This window comes from Rhinoraja longicauda, chromosome 18 (genome assembly GCF_053455715.1).
Source record: "Rhinoraja longicauda isolate Sanriku21f chromosome 18, sRhiLon1.1, whole genome shotgun sequence".
In the NCBI taxonomy this organism is placed as follows: domain Eukaryota; kingdom Metazoa; phylum Chordata; class Chondrichthyes; order Rajiformes; family Arhynchobatidae; genus Rhinoraja; species Rhinoraja longicauda.
In genome coordinates this window covers 38,586,375-38,605,313 of record NC_135970.1, presented here as the reverse complement: position 1 = coordinate 38,605,313, position 18,939 = coordinate 38,586,375, and the positions used below count along the sequence as shown (strand labels likewise).

The following is an 18,939-nucleotide window of genomic DNA, read 5'->3' as shown; positions in this document are numbered from 1 at the left end:
TTGAGGAAATGTTGCTGTGAGGCAGGAAAACGAGCTGGAGGAGAGTTGGATAAGTCATGATTCTATTGAGGGGCCAACTCCTGCTCTTTTGTTCTGAACAGGAGACATCCATAAAATCTTCTCAGGTATTTTGGTTGTCCATTGCTCAAATATTGATTGTAGTCCAAATGCAATGCACCGGCTACAAAGTGCTTTAGGATACTGTGAGATTGCAAAAGGCACTCTATAAATAATATCGTCTTTTCCAAGCAGCACAACAATCCATTTCACAAGGTTAACTATTATGGAGGAAAGTTAAGGTCAGTTAATTACCTAATGATCATGAATGCACAACCTTGAGGGTGACACAACATTAACTGTTGACTTTCAGCAGCCTCTCACCATTACTTATTTTCCACATTGATGTCCTAAATGTAATTTTGCAATCCATAATCCTTGCTGGTCTAATATGGAACCCAAGATACACACCCACTTGCTGATGGCCCTTGTCCATGCTGACTGGAATGCATACCTCACTTGGGTGTGCTCTTTGCATCTCCATACCTTCCCTGAATACCAGTCCAAGTGATTTTTAAACGCTAATTGCATCCACCTCATTGACTCCACCAGCAACTAGTTTCAGATGACTAGCACCCTCTATGGGGAAAAACCTCTCTCTTACCTCAAAGCTGTGCCTCCAAGCCCTGGCCTCTCCTGCCCTGGAAGAGACATTTTGTTTTAGTTTTGAATGATACAGCGCAGTAACAGGCCTTTCAGACCACCAGGTCCGCACCGACTACTGATCACCCGCCACAGTTCTATATTATCCCATTTTCTCATCGACTCCCTGCACACGAGGTGAAATTTTAGCGGGCAATTAACCTACAAACCCACACATCTTTGGGAGTACACGGACAAAATTCATGTGGTCACAGTGAGAATGTACAAACTCCACACAGACAGCGCCCGCGGATCAAACCCGGTTCCCTGGCACTGTGACTGAGTCAGCAGCTCTACCAGCTGTGCCGTTTCATATTTATCCCCCACACAATTTTGTAAGATCATGTGATGGGAGCAAAATTAGGCCATTCAGCCCATCAGGTCTGCTCCGCCATTCAATCATGGCTGATCTATCTCTCCCTCCTAACCCCATGCTCCTGCCTTCTCCCCATATCCTATGACACCGTACTAATCAAGAATCTATCTATCTCTGCCTTAAATATATCCACTGACTTTGCCTCCACAGCCTTCTGTGGCAAATTCCACAGATTCACCACCCTTTGATCAAATAAATTCCTCCTCATCCCCTTCCTAAAATTACATCCTTTAATTCTGACCTCTAGTCCTAGACTCTTCCACTGGTGGAAACATCCTATCCACATCCACTCTATCCAAGTCTTTCACTATTCTGTACACTTCAGAGGTTCCCCCCTCATTCTTGTACACGCCAGCGAGTTTGAGTTTAGAAGTAAGTTCCCCCCTCATTCTTCTAAACTCCAGTGCCATCAAATGCAAATTTGAGATGAGCCTACATAAGGTCATCCTCAGCAGCCTAGGCTCTAGTGAGAATAAACCAGCATATCCAATCTCTCCTTTTAATTATAGCCCACCACTCCAGGCAACCTCCTGGTGAATCCCTTCTGTATTTTCTCTATTGTTACCCCACCTTCAACTTGAGCGACTGAACAGTTCTGATTGCCATACTGCAGGTGTGACTCAACCAACATTTTGAAAAGATCAATCCGAAGATGAGTCTCGGCCCAAAACGCATCTATGCATTCCCTCCACAGTTGCAGCCTGACTTGCTGAGTTATGCCAGCACTTTGTGCTTTGCTAACATTTAACACAGTTGCAATCCCTATTTTTGTCCTCAATTGATGAACGCAAATAGACCAAAGGCCTTGTTCACTACCCTGTGTCCGTCTGCGTCGCTACTCTAAGATCCGTCTGAACATCACCGTTTCATTGGGCCCTTGCCATTGCCCTGTTCCGTCAGAATTTGTCTTCCCAAAGTGCATTACCTCACTCGTTTGGATTAATTTCCAATGGTCACCATTCTACCCAACCTCTAAATGGCTCGATTGTAATCATTGTCTTTCCGCTGTCTGGTTGACACGCACCAAAAGCTTTTCACTGTACTTCGGTACATGTGACAATAAACTAGGCCAAACTGAACTTCTACCCAATCCATATCCGGATGCATCCTTGGACAAGCTTTCTCACATATATTTCAGATAAATCATGATCTCAGTCATCAGTAAGTTAACGTATGATGAGCTTTTTTGCAGCACTGGGCCTATACTTGCTGGAGTTTAGAAGGGAATGCCCAGGGGGAAGGGGGAAGGGACCTCATTGTAATATACAAAAAAGTGAAAGGCTTGGATAGAGGATGTTTCCACCTATGGGAGAGTCTAGGACTAGAGGTCAGAGCCTCAGAATTAAAGGACATTCTTTTAGGAAGGAGATGAGGATACATTTATTTAGTCAGAGGATGGTAAATCTGTGGAAATCTTTGCCACGGAAGGATGTGGAAGCCATCAGTGGATATTTTTGAGCATAGATTCTTAATTTGTACAGGTGTCAGAGGTTATGGGTGTTGTGATATTGCAAGGACTACTTTGTTGTATCACAAGGACTACTTTGTTTGCCTGTGTAGTAACGTGTATATAAGAGAATGAGGTGATTTGGTGGTCACTCTGGTTCCAGGTGGCCGTGGAATAAACAGCCTGGATTTAAGCTCCAGCCTTTAAACATGTTAAACACGTGGACTTGTGGTCCGTCCAGAGTCATAACAAAGGTATAACAGATACCGGACCACGAAGTACAACAATGGGGAGAAGGCAGGAGAATGGGGTTAGGAGGGAGAGATAGATCAGCCATGATTGAATGGCAGAGTAGATTTGAATGGGCCAAATGGCCTAATTTTACTCATATTCCTTATGATATTTATTACAAACAAGTAGTTTCCCCAGGAAACTCAAGATGCGTAAAATTCATGTGTAGATATACACATATCTCTGACCACTTTCTGGATGTAAGTGCGGGCATTGCAAAAGCCAAACACAATGAATAACCAGGTTCCTTTGTTTATTGGCAGTGGAAAATAAAAGTTTAAGAATTTTATTGAAATAAACCAATAAATACGTGATAAAAATAGTTCAACGTACTGTATAGACTGTACATAATTTGTTACAAGGCGGCAGAGGAAAATCTCAGACAGCAACGAATATTGGACAATTAACAGTACATGATTCAGGCCAACACACATCAAATATTGACCATTCCAAGTAGCTTTAAGACAGAGTTACAATGTGTTGGTACACAATACATAGCTCACCATGATACCAACAAAACTGCAGCTGAGATGTTGATGGGTTTTTCGAAAATATTGAACGGTATCATTGATAAAGCCAAGACAACATTTTCTCAAGTCTCCTATTGATGGGTCATCTTTTATAAAGTAAAATGCACAGTTTCTAGATTAGGAAAGGGTTGCAAAAACAGTGAACCATACTTCATGAAAAATAAATAAGGCTTTCATTTTATTTAAAAAAGTACCCCACTTCTTATACTTTAAATTGAATGGACCTGCCCTCTCCATCTCTTTCACCCCATGCGACACCTGTCGGTGGTATTGGTCCATGGAAAAGTTATACCAGCCTTTTCCGCAAGAGTAAAGGGTGGAAATACCATGGAGCTATGGCAGGTCAACACTTGCATTCAGCTTCACCTTATCCTTAATATTCCTATATATATGGCTTTCTCTTATATCCATCTACTCATTATTAACCATACTGCAAAAAGGATAAGCATTTACAGTTTTAAAAATTAGAACAGGTGGTTTAAAAAGTACTTAATTACAGACTTTAAACTAACTACAACATCAACAAACTTAGTGCTGTCAACATGCAGTTTCTCTTGGGGGGGAAAAACAGCATGAAAATGCCATTATAACCTTTGTTTGTCCTCAACTTTATAAAAAAAAATCTGAATATCTGTAGTAATTACATAACGATTTACAAAAGCCCCATGGCTTTCAAGAGGATGAATACGTACGGACATATGGTACATTTCCTTTGAAAAATAACATGATTAAGAGTAAAGAAAATTGATGCAAGAAAGAATTGTACATTATAAAATGTGTCTTAAGCAGGTGTACACAAGTAAAGCTAGATCTACAATAAATCAAGATCGAAACAGGTTTACATAAATATAAGAAACATTCATTCTAAAATTTTATATCTCAGGTACACATGACTTGTGGTTCAACTAATTAAAATTTCTGTAGCAAAATATTAAGTCCATGTTAGAAACATTGCTACATCACAAATATCCTGGGCTTTGCACCAATTCACGTGATGTACACTTCATGTCTGAAGCCTTTGAACGCTGTGCAGTCATCCGTTGATATAGTGAAAGGAAGCTGAAAAATAACAAGACTCCAATTAAATACTAAATCAGACAAACATTTAATAGTGTCACAAAACAAAAAAAAATCTGCAGAATCATTGCAAGGCTGAACGGATGGAAGGTAAGTAAAGGAGAAAAGAAAAATCAGGCTTGTACATAATGGTAGACAAGGGCTTTCATTATTACAACATGCCATTCATTATTTGGTTTAGTGTCACACCAGTGGAAAAGTAACAAAGAACAGCAGTTTCAGGAAATAATTCAACCTGGTTTTTAAAAGTATCGAGTAGATTTCTAACCACTGTGCATTTTCGTGCCGGTGATGAGCTATTAGTGCAGTTATAATTTCATTATAATTTACTTAAATTATAATTGAATTGTACTGTTCCGGATACAAAATTCAAATTTGAGTTTCGCCAGCAAGTAGTTATAATCACAAATTTATTTCTCGTTGTTGCATAGCATATTTTATATCAATGCTACTATCATGCTTTATTCAAAGTCTGGAATTTGCAGTTACAATGCTTTGAAACTGTCAGCAGTTGCAGTTATAATAGAGAAAAGGTGACAGGGAAAGCATGCTCAACAGTGTTTAAAAAGTGTAAATCCTGACATTAATATCAGCGACAAAATGTCCCAATAATAAATGGTGTGTTGCTTTGCAAACTTCTCTAGTTTAATCTTCAGGAATTTGTGAGCTGTGCACGCAAACAGTGCACGCCACTTTCTGTTTAACTCACAAACATAAAACCTAACTTTGTCTGGACTACCATTTGCGCAATTGTTCCAAGTTTCCATCTCCATGTTAGTTTTATGAGTATCTTATCTCAGAGGGAAGGGCCCACGTATCGAACTCTGACCGCAGCTCAATTGGACCTGATCCATGTTTTGGAATGCACCCGAGGGTGGATATTGTACCGCCCAATATGTACACTGCCTGTGAAACCATTGCTTCAGATTATAACTGAGCTAGAGATTTATATACAAACAGAAATAATCAGCACAAATAAGTCAGAAATGTGTGTTAAGATCTCCTGTTACTTGGTCTGGATTTTACCCTTGTGCAGGATGTTGCTGAGTTTACCCTTGTATAGGACGTTACAATTGAACTGAGCAAATTGACCTCGAGTTAACCCTGATACAGGTGAAAAATATGCAGAGCTTAAGTTATTTAAGTTCTAAGGTTATAAAGTAAGTTCTAAGATTATAAAGGTTTTATGAGCTATGCTCACGATTAACATGCACAGCAGCTAAAAGAGCAACAACGCTTTGAGACATCTGATAGTCAACCAAGGTCCGAAATGACAAAACAATTTACAAATGAACCACTCTACCTCCTCGGGGAAGAAACAGTTACCAAGATAGGGGCATTGTAAGAAAATAACTGCAGATGCTGGTACAAATCGAAGGTATTTATTCACAAATGCTGGAGTAACTCAGCGGGTCAGGCAGCATCTCAGGAGAGAGGAATGGGTGACGTTTCGGGTTGAGACCCTTCTTCAGACTGATGTCAGGGGGCGGGACAAAGGAAGGATATAGGTGGAGACAGGAAGACAGTGGGAGATCTGGGAAGGGGGAGGGGAAGAGAGGGACAGAGGAACTATCTAAAGTTGGAGAAGTCAATGTTCATACCGCTGGGCTGCAAGCTGCCCAGGCGAAATATGAGGTGCTGTTCTCCAATCTCCGGTGGGCCTCACTATGGCACTGGAGGAGGCCCATGACAGAAAGGTCTGACTGGGAGTGGGTGGGGGAGTTGAAGTGCTCAGCTTCCAGGAGATCAGGTTGGTTAAGGCAGACTGAGCGAAGGTGTTGAGCGAAGCGATCGCCGAGCCTGTGTTTGGTTTCGCTGATGTAAAGAAGTTGACATCTAGAGCAGCGGATGCAATAGATGAGGTTGGAGGAGGTACAGGTGAACCTCTGTCTCACCTGGAAAGACTGTTTGGATCCTTGGATGGAGTTGAGGGGGGAGGTAAATGATTTGTTGGATATGCTGGCTATAAGATAGGGGCATTGGTCAGTTTTCCTTTATATGAGCAATTGCAAATCAAAAATGCATTGTTAGATTGGCAAATGCTGACAACCGCCCGTACACACATACATGAAACAAGTTGTTTAACAAAAATACTGGAAGAGGCTGTGCTGCAGATTACCTGATACACAGACAGGCTGGTGAATAATTGGCCGTCTAAAAATCAAGAGAGCAACACCCTTTAATGATAGAAAATGGCATATTTACAGTTGTGCAAATAACAAAGAGCTCCTTATCATGCAAATCAGGGATTTTTCATAACGCAAACTTCCTTTCAACCTTCTTCATAAACTTGTGGTAGGACAGTTGAGAACCAGTTGTTCGTATCGATACAACAAGATCCACCCACAAACACCTTTTCAGTTGGTCACCTGCAAAGTATTTCACGGCTGCAAGATTCACTTGTAAATTTGGGTGATATCAATGCGCACAAATCCAGAATAGCATTAAAACCAGGATAATGTAGAAGTGAACAGGCATCCACATTTTTTAATTAAAATTTAAGACACTCCAGTACTCATCTCTCCCTCACACCAATTGATTTTCCCAAGCAGCAGAATAAATCTCTATTGAGGTACAAATATTGTGAAGGCATCTAGCTATTTTCTGAGAATTTTTAAATAAAGGCACTTTCTGCATGTGATTTCTTCAGAGATGGTGACAGAGGGGAATCGTTATCTGGATACTTACCCAAAATTAACAGGAATAGGTTCGTACAGTGGTAGAATCCAATCTCTGCTCTTCAGAAACATTGCCTGTGAATTTGCATCAAGAAATAGCATGCAGAAAACATGCGGTTAGTTACAAATCAAGCACTTTGCAAATGCACAGAGCAAAACTGAACTGTTTGATCAGGGCTGCGAACCAAAGGTGGTAAATATCTCACAACAAATCAAATACCCAAAGATAAATATTGCTTTGAAACTAAATTTTTAGATAATATAGTTCAGTAGGTTCTGACAGTTACATCAACTTCACCCAAAAATACTAAAAATGGTAGATTTTACAAGGCACCTTGACCACTGATGCTTGAATGCATGCGTAATGCATCCTGCAACCTATTATTTCCAGGACAGTGCAGGGTTTAGTTTAGTTACAGCGCAGAAACAGGCCCTTCGGCCCACCGAGTCCACGACGACCAGCGATCCCCGCACATTAACACTATCCTGCACACACTGGGGACAGTTTACACATACTCCAAGCCAATTAACCTACATACCTATACGTCTTTGGAGTGTGGGAGGAAACCAAAGATCTCGGAGAAAACCCACGCGGTCACGAGAAGAAGGTACAAACTCCGTACAGACAACACCCATAGTCGGGATCGAACCCGGGTCTCTGGCGCTGCAAGGCAGCAACTCAAACGCTGAGCCACCTCAGGGTCTCAGGGTCTTCACATGGTCTCATGGAGTCTCCACATATTTTTAAATATTTAATAAAGGGCTCAGGGTCTCCACATATTTTTAAATATTTAATAAAGGGCTTTAAACCAAGAACCTCAATTTCCCAGATCTTTGGTAGCATCACTGCTCAGTTTCCCCTGGCAAGAAAAGTTACAAATCAAAAATGTCACGGTCCATGCCAAATATTAACAATTGCCCAAACTTAAAAGCAACAACTTATTTAGCCTATGGTTTAATAAAGCAGCAGCATACACATTAGCACTAGACTATTCCTTCCTCCCAACACGCAAGGTTAATTGAACAAGGAACACTTAATCACAGTTTAATAAAACGTTAGATAAACAGACAGACAAAAGATTAAAGAGCATGTGAAAGTGTAGTTAAATAGGGTAACAGATCAAACGCTGAAGTTGTTGTGGCAGAAACATGGCGAACAAAAAGAAAGGGTTCTTTCACTGAGCATAATGTAGCAGCTCGATGGTATTTATTCACAAAATGCTGGAGTAACTCAGCAGGTTAGGCAGCATCTCAGGAGAGAAGGAATGGGTGACGTCTCGACCCGAAACGTCACCCATTCCTTCTCTCCTGAGATGCTGCCTGACCTGCTGAGTTACTCCAGCATTTTGTGAATAAATACCTTCGATTTGTACCAGCGTCTGCAGTTATTTTCTTATACTAAATAATGTAGCAGCTGAATGGTGAAATGCTCTTTAATTTCTCGGTGTGACTAGTTCCTTACTCCCACTTATTTAATCAAGGAATATATAGTATTATTTTCCCAAAGAAAGACTCACTAAAACCCACATTTTTGTCTTACAAGTGCTGGCTAATCCATTTTCTGAAAAAGATCATGGTTGACATGGTTTGACACAAATGTGATCCTGCTTTGTAACAAGGGGTGTGGATGACAGGTATAGCACACCAAATTTCAACACTGATACATCATTTTATATCAACCATTTTACTTTGGAATCAATCTAGCAGAGTCAGTCATACAGCGCAGAAACAGGCCCTTCAGCCCAACTGATCTATACCAACCAAGATGCCCCATCAAAGCAAGCCCCGTTTGGCCCGTATCCGTCTAATCCTTTCTATCCATGTACCTGGAGATGTAAAATATCAATAATCTACGCGCCTTGGCCTTTGCCCTCAGAAAAGGCATTATTTTATGCTGTCGTGCATTGAATATGCAATGGCTACTCCCTGGGACCACTCAGCTGTAGTATTCATAAACAAAGTGAGCAAACTTGACCTACACAAGGCAAGAAAAAAACAAAAACATATTGTCGCAAACACTCAAGATTACCCAAACCACGTTACAGAGGAATGTGAGATGTTAGGGCTATCTTGTCTACTCCACCATTAATTGAAGTCACAGCTAATCTGTGGCCTAACTCGATAGGTCAATTTTCTCCCCATTATTTCGCATCACCTTTGGTTATCAAATATCTATTCACCGTTCAAAAAAAGTAAAAAGCACTGATTTCCATTTGTAGAACAATGTCAAAGGGGGAATGTTTTTGAGCCAATGAAGTAATTCAGAAGCCAGTCAGAGTAGTGTAGGAATCTGGCTCAGACAGCTCCCACAGATAACAAAGTGCCAATGACTAGATTGCCAGGTGTTGGCCGATGATCAATGCTGAGCAAGGCTGGATCAATGCTGAGCAAGGCTGGATCAATGCTGGGCAAGGCTGGATCAATGCTGAGCAAGGCTGGATCAATTTATTCACAAAATGCTGGAGTAGGGTCTCGACCCGAAACGTCACCCATTCCTTCTCTCCCGAGATGCTGCCTGACCTGCTGAGTTACTCCAGCATTTTGTGAATAAATCGATTTGTACCAACATCTGCAGTTATTTTCTTATAAGGCTGGATCAATGCTGAGCAAGGCAGCATTTTACCATTGGACTTTTGATATCTGTCTGAGGGTTAAGATGTTTGTGAGTGGGTACATTCAGAGGCACTCCAGCGTATACAAGTCCTTTATTAGCAGATCATTGGTAATACAGATGCTGGCTGCCATTACCTCCAGCCCTCAGGATAGTCTCCTAACTAACACCAGGATAACGCAGCACAAAACCCGGCCTGGATTATGGACCGGATGCACAACAGTAAAACCAGACAGTGATCTACATCCTCCTTCTTAAGCATAAGCCCCCCAAACTAGATAAGAATATATAAAGCCACTACAATATGAAAAAAACTACAGCCTACAGACATCCTAATATAAGGGATGAAAACAGCAACTACAACAAACGCTAAGCAGAGGAGGATACAAATTGAGTAAGGTAAATGAAAGGGAACAGTAAGGACTGTAATTAATCAGAGTCCATAGCAAGTGTCTAGCCACAGTCTTGGTACTTGGGATTGGGCTTACAGACCCGCCCTGCACGAGTACGATACAGGCCCTCCGCTGTATCCGTTGTAGGTGGTGGTTCAAACGGCACTGGTCTCGCAACAGCCTTTTGCACAGGAGACTGCCCTGGTGACGTCACGGGTGACTGTACAGGCGATTTTATGGCTGATTCCACCACCGGCACCAGCGACTCCTTTGTTGGTATACAGACCAGCTTGCGGTCTGCCGACGCCTGGCCTCCATCGGTCTGTAACCTGCCAACTGCGACCTCCGTGTGAACATGTGGACGTGACTGAGATGGCACCGGCTCATTCACCGGTAGAAGGTGTTTTTTGTTCCGCCGGTAGGTTCCTCCTTCCGATTGGACAAGATAGGACCGCGGCTCCTGGCAGGTCCCACTAACTACACCCAGACGATCATGACCCTTCTGGGTCTGCAGACGGACCGCCTGACCCTCCAACAGAGGCTGGAGAGGACGGCTAGACCTGTCGTAATACGCCTTCTGGATCTGCCGCTTATGTTGTAGCTGAGCCTGAACAGATTGAGGCTCGTGAACACGGGGCTGCAGCAGGTGTCTTGCAACAGGAAGGATGGTACGAGTTTGTCTGGACATCAAACGTTGGGCCGGCGAACCCAATACCGGGTCACATGAAACGCTACGGAGAATGAGGAGGTCGAGGAATACATCGGACCCGGCTCTTCTGGAGAAAATGGACTTATTGAGTTTGGTCACAGATTAGCTGTGACTTCAATTAATGGTGGAGTAGACAAGATAGCCCCAACATCTCACATTCCTCTGTAATGTGGTTTTGGTAATCCTGAGTGTTTTCAGCAATATGTTTTTGTTTCTTTCTTGCCTGGTGTAAGTAGAGTTTGCTCATTTCGTTAATGAAAAGTTCAGTTGGGTGGAATCCCAGAGAGTAGCCATTACATATTCATTGAGACACAGCAAGCCGAAACAGAGCCAAGCCAAACCCTATCATACAACAAAACTGCATTGCAAGCCCAGCAGCAGGAACTCGGGCTCATTTTATATATTTTGTAATGCGCATGCTAAAGCTTGTTTACCACAGAGTTAATGCACATGCTTCTAATGGCAATCTTCATGAATTTGCTTAACTCAGCTGGGATTTATTCACAAAATGCTGGAGTAACTCAGCGGGTCAGGCAGCATCTCAGGAGAGAAGGAATGGGTGACGTTTCGGGTCGAGCCCCTTCTTCAGACTGATGTCAGGGGGGCGGGACAAAGGAAGGAAATAGGTGGAGACAGGAAGATAGAGGGAGAACTGGGAAGGGGGAGGGGAAGAGAGGGACAGAGGAACTACCTAAAGTTGGAGAAGTCAATGTTCATACCGCTGGGCTGCAAGCTGCCCAAGCGAAATATGAGGTGCTGTTCCTCCAATTTCCGGTGGGCCTCACTATGGCACCTATATCCTTCCTTTATCCCGCCCCCTGACATCAGTCTGAAGAAGGGTCTCGACCCGAAACGTCACCCATTCCTTCTCTCCTGAGATGCTGCCTGACCTGCTGTTACTCCAGCATTTTGTGAATAAATACCTGCGATTTGTACCAGCATCTGCAGTTATTTCCTTACACTAACTCAGCTGGGATGTTTATTTAAAAATTGTAAGTAATATGCTGATGCATCAGATCATAAATTCAGAGGAATGTGTCAGAAATCATCTACATTAAGGACTTGAGCAAATTAAATTAAAAAAAGAGAAAATATTTCATCCAAAGAGGCACTTTCAAAATTGAGAATAGGAAAATGAGTTAAACGGTTGAAGAATTTCCTAGAAGTGATATTGTTTTGTTATTATTTTTCAACTGCTAGCACGCATATTTTGAACTGTGACGTAGCATTCACTGCCAAAATATGCAGAAAAAGGCTCTGTTATCTTACAACGCAAGTCTTATGAATTAAACCAACCTTGAATTTGTGAAGTGCTTCTACATGCAAATACAACATTTGTAAATATTTTCAGAATATATCAACAGCAAAGAATGGAAAATAGATAGACAATAAGTGCAGGAGTAGGCCATTCGGCCCTTCGAGCCAGCACCGCCATTCAATGTGATCATCGCTGATCATTCTCAATCAGTACCCCGTTCCTGCCTTCTCCCCATACCCCCTGACTCCGCTATCCTTAAGAGCTCTATCTAGCTCTCTCTTGAATGCATTCAGAGAATTGGCCTCCACTGCCTTCTGAGGCAGAGAATTCCAGATTCACAACTCTCTGACTGAAAAAGTTTTTCCTCGTCTCCGTTCTAAAAAAGTTTTTCCTCATCTCCGAACATGACAATGAACGTCACCCAACAGGTGGTCAACACGTACCATCAGCTTGCATCATCTTTGGCTGCGCGGAGGGTGGAGACAATGTTGAGGTAACTCTAAAATTAGCAGGGAGTGTCTCTGCTGATCCAGGCGTCATGCCCCTCACATCCTTTGGCCGGAACTTCTTTCTCCAGGAAGGAGCTCGCCTGAAACCTTTCTCATCCTCCTAAAGAGAAATAAAACATGCATTCATTAATCATCTCCAGTTTGCTATTGTGTGGGAAGCAACTGCAGAAGCTGGTTTACACCAAAGATAGACATAAAATGCTGGGGTAACTCAGCGGGTCAGGCTGCATTGCTGGTTAATGACCCTTGGGTCTGAAGAAAGGTCTCGACTCGAAATGTCACCTATTCCTTTTCGCCAGAGATGCTGTCTGACCCGCTGAGTTACTCCAGCATTTTGTATCTATCTTCAGTTAGCTATTGTTATATAGTTTCCTCTCTAACATGCAGAATGCATGCAGACTTACTAACTCCAAGCAATGCACTAAGATACAAAAGTTAAAAATTTTGTGAACAGAATTGTCACTAAATCGGCATTTTTACAATGAAACTCAATGAATGGGGTTACAATTTATGATTACAAAAATCGCTATTAGGTTCCATTTAAATCTTACATCATCTAGTCTCCTATCCGTTCCTACAGCCAAGAGGTTGTTAAATTCTCTCTCCAGTGACTGGCGAGCCTGTGAACATAAAGTCATAATTACTTTTTCATGTAGATTAAAAAGTCCTGAAATGAAAATCATCCAACACAAATTCTAATACGACTCCCAATGCAAAGGAACCAATTATTGAAAGTGCAACTAGCATTTAAAGATAGGGTAATGGAAGTAAGTATTTCTGAACTGCAACAAATTCCAACAGGAAAGCACTAAATGTTTTGGTTGGAGGTGAACTTACCACCTCAGCAACATCACTTTTTCCCCATGCAGGAATTATTGCAGGACAGGCAATAATTTTACGTAGAAAAAACCCCTCAAATACAGCCGATAAACACCACAAAATCCTTCGCGCAAATCTCAATAGCGTCTTGCGTCAAAAATACAAGCAAAAGAAAACATTGCAAAAAAAAAACTTTCCGTTTATAAAAATAAAAGAAAACAGAAAATGTTGGAAGAAAAGCATTCAGCAAGTCAGGCAGCATCTGTGGAAAGCAAAATGGTCAGGCCGACAAACCTCCTTTCATTTCCACTTAGAAAGCAGCTTTAATATCTCTTTCAAAACATCACAAGGTATTTCATTGACTTTAGTCAGCAGTTTGACAGCCAGCTCCCATTAGAGGCCGTGCAATAATGACCAGACACTTTTTCCTCTAGCCAGAGGATGAGAGATAAAGATCGGTCAAAACTTCATTTCCTTCTGTTTGTTTAGAACATGCTGTGGGATATTTTGCATCCAAAAAGGGACGGTGGATCATGGCTTAACATTTTGTTCATTTCAGGATCTGCTTTGACCTTTCTGTTCAATTCTCTGGAGTGGGACTCAAATTGAATCAGTGATGTTCCAACAGAGAGGCCAACGTACAATTGACACGTGTACAAAATCACGAGAGGAAGTGTGCAAAATCATGAGAGGATTAGATCGGGTAGATGCACAGAGTCTCTTGCCCAGAGTAGGGGAATTGAGGACCAGAGGACATAGGTTCAAGGTGACGGGAAAAAGATTTAATAGAATCCGAGGGGTAGCTTTTTCCACACAAAGGGTGGTGGGTGTATAGAACAAGCTGCCAGAGGAGGTAGTTGAGGCTGGAACTATCCCATCATTTCAGAAACAGTTAGATAGGTACATGGATAGGACAGGTTTGGAGGTATATGGATCAAGCGCAGGCAGGTGGGACTCGTGTAGCTGGGACATTGTTGGCCGGTGTGGGCAAATTGGGCCGCAGGGCCTGTTTCCACACTGTAACACTATGACTCTAACAGTTCCTTAGGTGGTTTTGTGGCGTGTCAGGCGACCCTGGGACTCACGGGGCCTAATTGCAAGCCCACTGTCATTAATAACAGATTTCAAATCAAAGATAACCATGCAAATATTAAGTCTCTGCTGGAAGTCTTGAAGTGTGGATGTGAAGATTGTTCGCTCGTGCAAAATTATGGGTCTCCGTTTGAAAATAAGGGTCTTCCATTCAAGACAAAGATGATGTGATTTTAATTTTCGTCACATAGTGTAATGAATCTTTGGTATGGCTTCATCTACCCTTTCAGGAAGAGAGGGCCTTTGAACATTTTCAAGGCAGAGTTACGTAGATTTTAATAGGTGCACTTAGTGGGTGAAAGGTTGCCAGGGAGAGGTGGGTGTGCAGAGTTGAGATTACAATCGGCTTGTTAACAGCATTAAATTATTAACCATGTTTGAGGCGCCAAATAGTCAACACCTGCTCTTTACGTTTGCACGTACATATTTCCATCACATAAATTTAATTGCAGTACAATTACAATAATCTGCTGGTCAATTATTCAGAAACTCAGTTTGGTTAGTATTTGGCTCAATTGGGTCCCTGTTCCCTGACTTCCCTTTAAACTCACGGGGAACTCTGTGCTTCCTTTAAACACACTGGGCCCCTGTTCCCTGTCCTCCCTTTAAACTCACAGGGAACCAAGAACCTTGTGCTCCCTTTAAAAACATTGGCGCCCCGTTCCCTGTGCTTTGTTTAAACAGTCCGCCCCCGTACACAGCAGTCCCTATGAATGCACTGGGTCCCTATTCCTTGGTCTCCCAATAAGCGCACAGAGAACCAAGTTCACAGCAGTCTCTGTGAACACACCAGGACACTGTACCCGGACTCACTTTCTGTTCCAAGCTCAAGGATATTTCCCGTGCTTGTTTCAATCATACTGGGTCTCCCTTTTCCTATCGAGGAAAAAAAATCTTGCAGATGCTGGTTTAAATCAAAGGTAGACACAAAGTCTGAAGAAGGGTCTGGACCCGAAACATCACCCATTCCTTCTCTCCTGAGAAGCTGCCTGACCCGCTGAGTTACTCCAGCATTTTGTCTCTACCTCCCTGTTCCTATGTTCCCTATAAACACACTGGGACCCTGTTCCCTTCTTCTTCTTAGGCCCCCTCGGTCATGGCTGACCACGGGTGATGCATCCTAGTTGTCTGCTTGCTCCACACCTGGGCTAGAGCAGCGTCGCTTGTGGCTGAAGAGACCAATGCGGGAGTGACAGTCTCTGTCACAAAGGTCACGTTTGTGTGCGGTCTCTGGTCTGTTGAAGTTGCTGCGCTCCTTTCTGCGTGCCCACTTGTCTGCCGCTGCATTCATCAGTTTCTCTTCCCCTGTTTTGAGATGTTGGTTCAGGGTACCTCTCCACCCTGAGGTACCCTGAACCTCTCCACCCTGAGGTACCCTAAACCTCTCCACCCTGAGGTACCCTGAACCTCTCCACCCTGAGGTACCCTAAATCTCTCCACCCTGAGGTGCCCTGAACCTCTCCGCCCTGAGGTGCCCTGAACCTCTCCACCCTGAGGTACCCTAAATCTCTCCACCCTGAGGTGCCCTGAACCTCTCCACCCTGAGGTGCCCTGAACCTCTCCGCCCTGAGGTGCCCTGAACCTCTCCACCCTGAGGTACCCTGAACCTCTCCGCCCTGAGGTACCCTGAACCTCTCCACCCTGAGGTACCCTGAACCTCTCCACCCTGAGGTACCCTGACCCTCTCCACCCTGAGGTACCCTGACCCTCTCCACCCTGAGGTACCCTGACCCTCTCCACCCTGAGATACCCTAAACCTCTCCACCCTGAGGTACCCTGAACCTCTCCACCCTGAGGTACCCTAAATCTCTCCACCCTGAGGTGCCCTGAACCTCTCCGCCCTTAGGTGCCCTGAACCTCTCCACCCTGAGGTACCCTGAACCTCTCCACCCTGAGGTACCTTGAACCTCTCCACCCTGAGGTACCCTGACCCTCTCCACCCTGAGGTACCCTGACCCTCTCCACCCTGAGGTACCCTGAACCCCTCCACCCTGAGGTATCCTGAACCTCTCCACCCTGAGGTACCCTGAACCTCTCCACAATGTTCCCACACTGTCTTTAAACTCACCATTTCTCATGCAGTCTTTAAACTCACTGCATTTTGTTTTCAGCACTTTAAACTCACCTAATTCATTGAAAAGGTTATAATACAGCTGCTTAACATCTGATTTAAACATGAATTTGTATATTAACAGGAATAAAATCTTTAAAAAAAAAGAAAAACTCAGTCTGGCACCAAAATCATGAGGATACAGGATTGAGTTTTACTCAACTCAGGCCAGTAAACAACTCCAATTTCCAAATCATTGGAGAGCCGGGGAGATGTTTGAAATGCAGTTACGCCATCACGGACAATCAATCTGGACGAGCCTTTATCAAACAACTTCAGGAAAGGTTTTCTAAATCAGTTTTATTTGCTGTAAGCAACGTTAGGCTCTTACACGTACCAGAGATAAAAACATATGGAAAGCCAGAGCAAAGCTCAAGGATATTTCTTTACATTTAAATCGTGCTCTGACGTAGTCTAATTACAGGCACAGGAAATTGAAGTAAATTGATCGACAAAATTGGAAAAGCAACATGATAAAATTGATTAGGTGCTGCAAGAACTTCCAGGCATTTAGTCCCTGTCAGTTTCCCCAGATCTTAGTTGCAGAGTTGACATTCAATAATTTATTAGATGATTTACAGACAAAATCCCAAGAAGTGAACAAACAGCATAATTGATTACCCCTGATTAGCTGGGATACTCATAACTCACTGTTATTGAGAACAGGTGATAATGGGCACGCTTGGTTACAACATTTTTTCTCAACTTTTTCTGAGGCCTGGATAGAGTGGATGTGGAGGATGTTTTCCCCAGTGGGAGAGTCTAGGACTTCATAGGAATTCATTGCCACAGAAGGCTGTGGAGACCAAGTCAATGGATAATTTTAAGGCAGAGGTGAATAGAGTCTTGATTAGTACGGATGTCGGGTTATGGGGAGAATGGGTTTGGGAGGGATAGATAGATCAGCCATGCTTGAATGGCGGAGTAGACGATACGCCAAATGGCCTAATTCTGCTCCGTCTATTTAAGAATTTATGAATTATCCTGCAACACCCCCTCTTGCCAACAGATGGTGCTCTCTTCCTGCAAAGCATCTCCAGGGCTAATTTCACAGTGCACTGTTTGACATTTTCAATAAAAGCTTTTAGACGTGAAGAAAATGAAGGCTTCCCATTTCCTGATGTCAAAAATTCACTTTTGTGGAAAACATATAAATAATCCAGCAGATCTGTCTAGACTAAACATCAGCAGCGTCTCAACAGTTCAAGGTTTTACGTGTAGTCTTCATGAAAATCAATTGCTACTGCCTGAACCAATATTAAATATAAAAGCAAAGGATCAAACTGACAATATTGGAACTATAAACCTGCAATGGAGACTGGCTCAGACTCTGTACATCATGTTTCCCAAACTGCGACTATTCACGTACTTAATTTCCTGCTCTAAATTTTTTAAACCGTATTGAGAAAGGGGTATGATATCCTGCGAGAAATGGCAAGAGAGACACTCCTGACAACTTGCGGCAAGATGATGTTTCAAGGTCCTTTGTAGGATTTGTCGACTGACAAAAATATTTATCGAGGGGAAATATGAAAGGTGCAAAATGGGATGGATCAGAGGCAAGTTTTAAGCAGGTTTAACAGAGAGGAAACAGTTGGAGTTACTAACATTTTTGAGAGATTGGTGACTAAGCAGCTGAAAGAGGCAACTTCCAATATGGGGATGAAGGAGGGGAGTGATATGCTCCCACTGTACCATCCATATCAGTGTCATGATTGATTCCTTCAGGTACAGGTTTTTGTAAGGCAGGAGAGTGCATTAAAAGACAATGCTAATGGTCTGTTAATATCTACGCAGGTTTTTTCCGGTGAAGTGAAAGTTGAAAACTGAACTGCTTCAATAAATTTAAAAAAAATAGTTGAGGGTGGTGAAAATAGGAAGAGGGGCTAGTCTGATCAGATAAAATATATTAAAGGGCTGAAGGACCTAATAACTGTTTCAACGAAGAGCATGGAATTATTAAAATTATATACAATGAGACAAATGAATTTGAAAACCAAACAATGAACAGGCAAGAAACCTATTCAGGGAAAATAACTTTAAAATTTGGAGAGAAAATGACAAAAACTGGGGAGAAATTCAGATCACTTGAATGAGACCCGACTGCAGAGTTACTGTATAAAAACAATGGGGGGAAAAAAAGGTCTAAAAAGACTGGAAGTCAACTTGTCACATTGTCACACTGAGCTATTAAAGAGTTCACATTCAGAACGACAAGCTGTCTTTCTTTCCCCTGGGCACTGACTGTTCTGATAGCATTCCCATACATTCATCACCACCGCCCCCACGCTTCTAAATTTATAATTAATGCTTTGAGACATAGCAACAATCATCAGTCAGA

At 42.6% G+C, this 18,939-nt stretch overlaps 1 protein-coding gene across 9 annotated transcripts in view; it reads right to left on the bottom strand.

The window, feature by feature from the left end:
* Nucleotides 1–2,916: 2,916 nt before the first annotated feature.
* Nucleotides 2,917–18,939, bottom strand: part of ppfia1 (PTPRF interacting protein alpha 1) — a 129,019-nt gene continuing 112,996 nt past the window's right edge. For 5 of the 9 annotated variants that reach the window (XM_078415530.1, XM_078415535.1, XM_078415538.1 and 2 more), the window contains 4 exons: nt 13,129–13,197; nt 12,512–12,677; nt 7,109–7,173; nt 2,918–4,402 (listed from right to left, as the gene is read on the bottom strand). In XM_078415530.1, coding sequence (XP_078271656.1) covers nt 7,115–7,173; nt 12,512–12,677; nt 13,129–13,197 — 294 coding nt within the window. In that variant the 3' untranslated portion in view covers nt 2,918–4,402; nt 7,109–7,114. Of the gene's footprint in view, nt 4,403–7,108; nt 7,174–12,511; nt 12,678–13,128; nt 13,198–18,939 lie in introns of all 9 variants that reach the window. The other 4 variants (XM_078415531.1, XM_078415532.1, XM_078415534.1 and 1 more) reach the window with 3 other exon arrangements.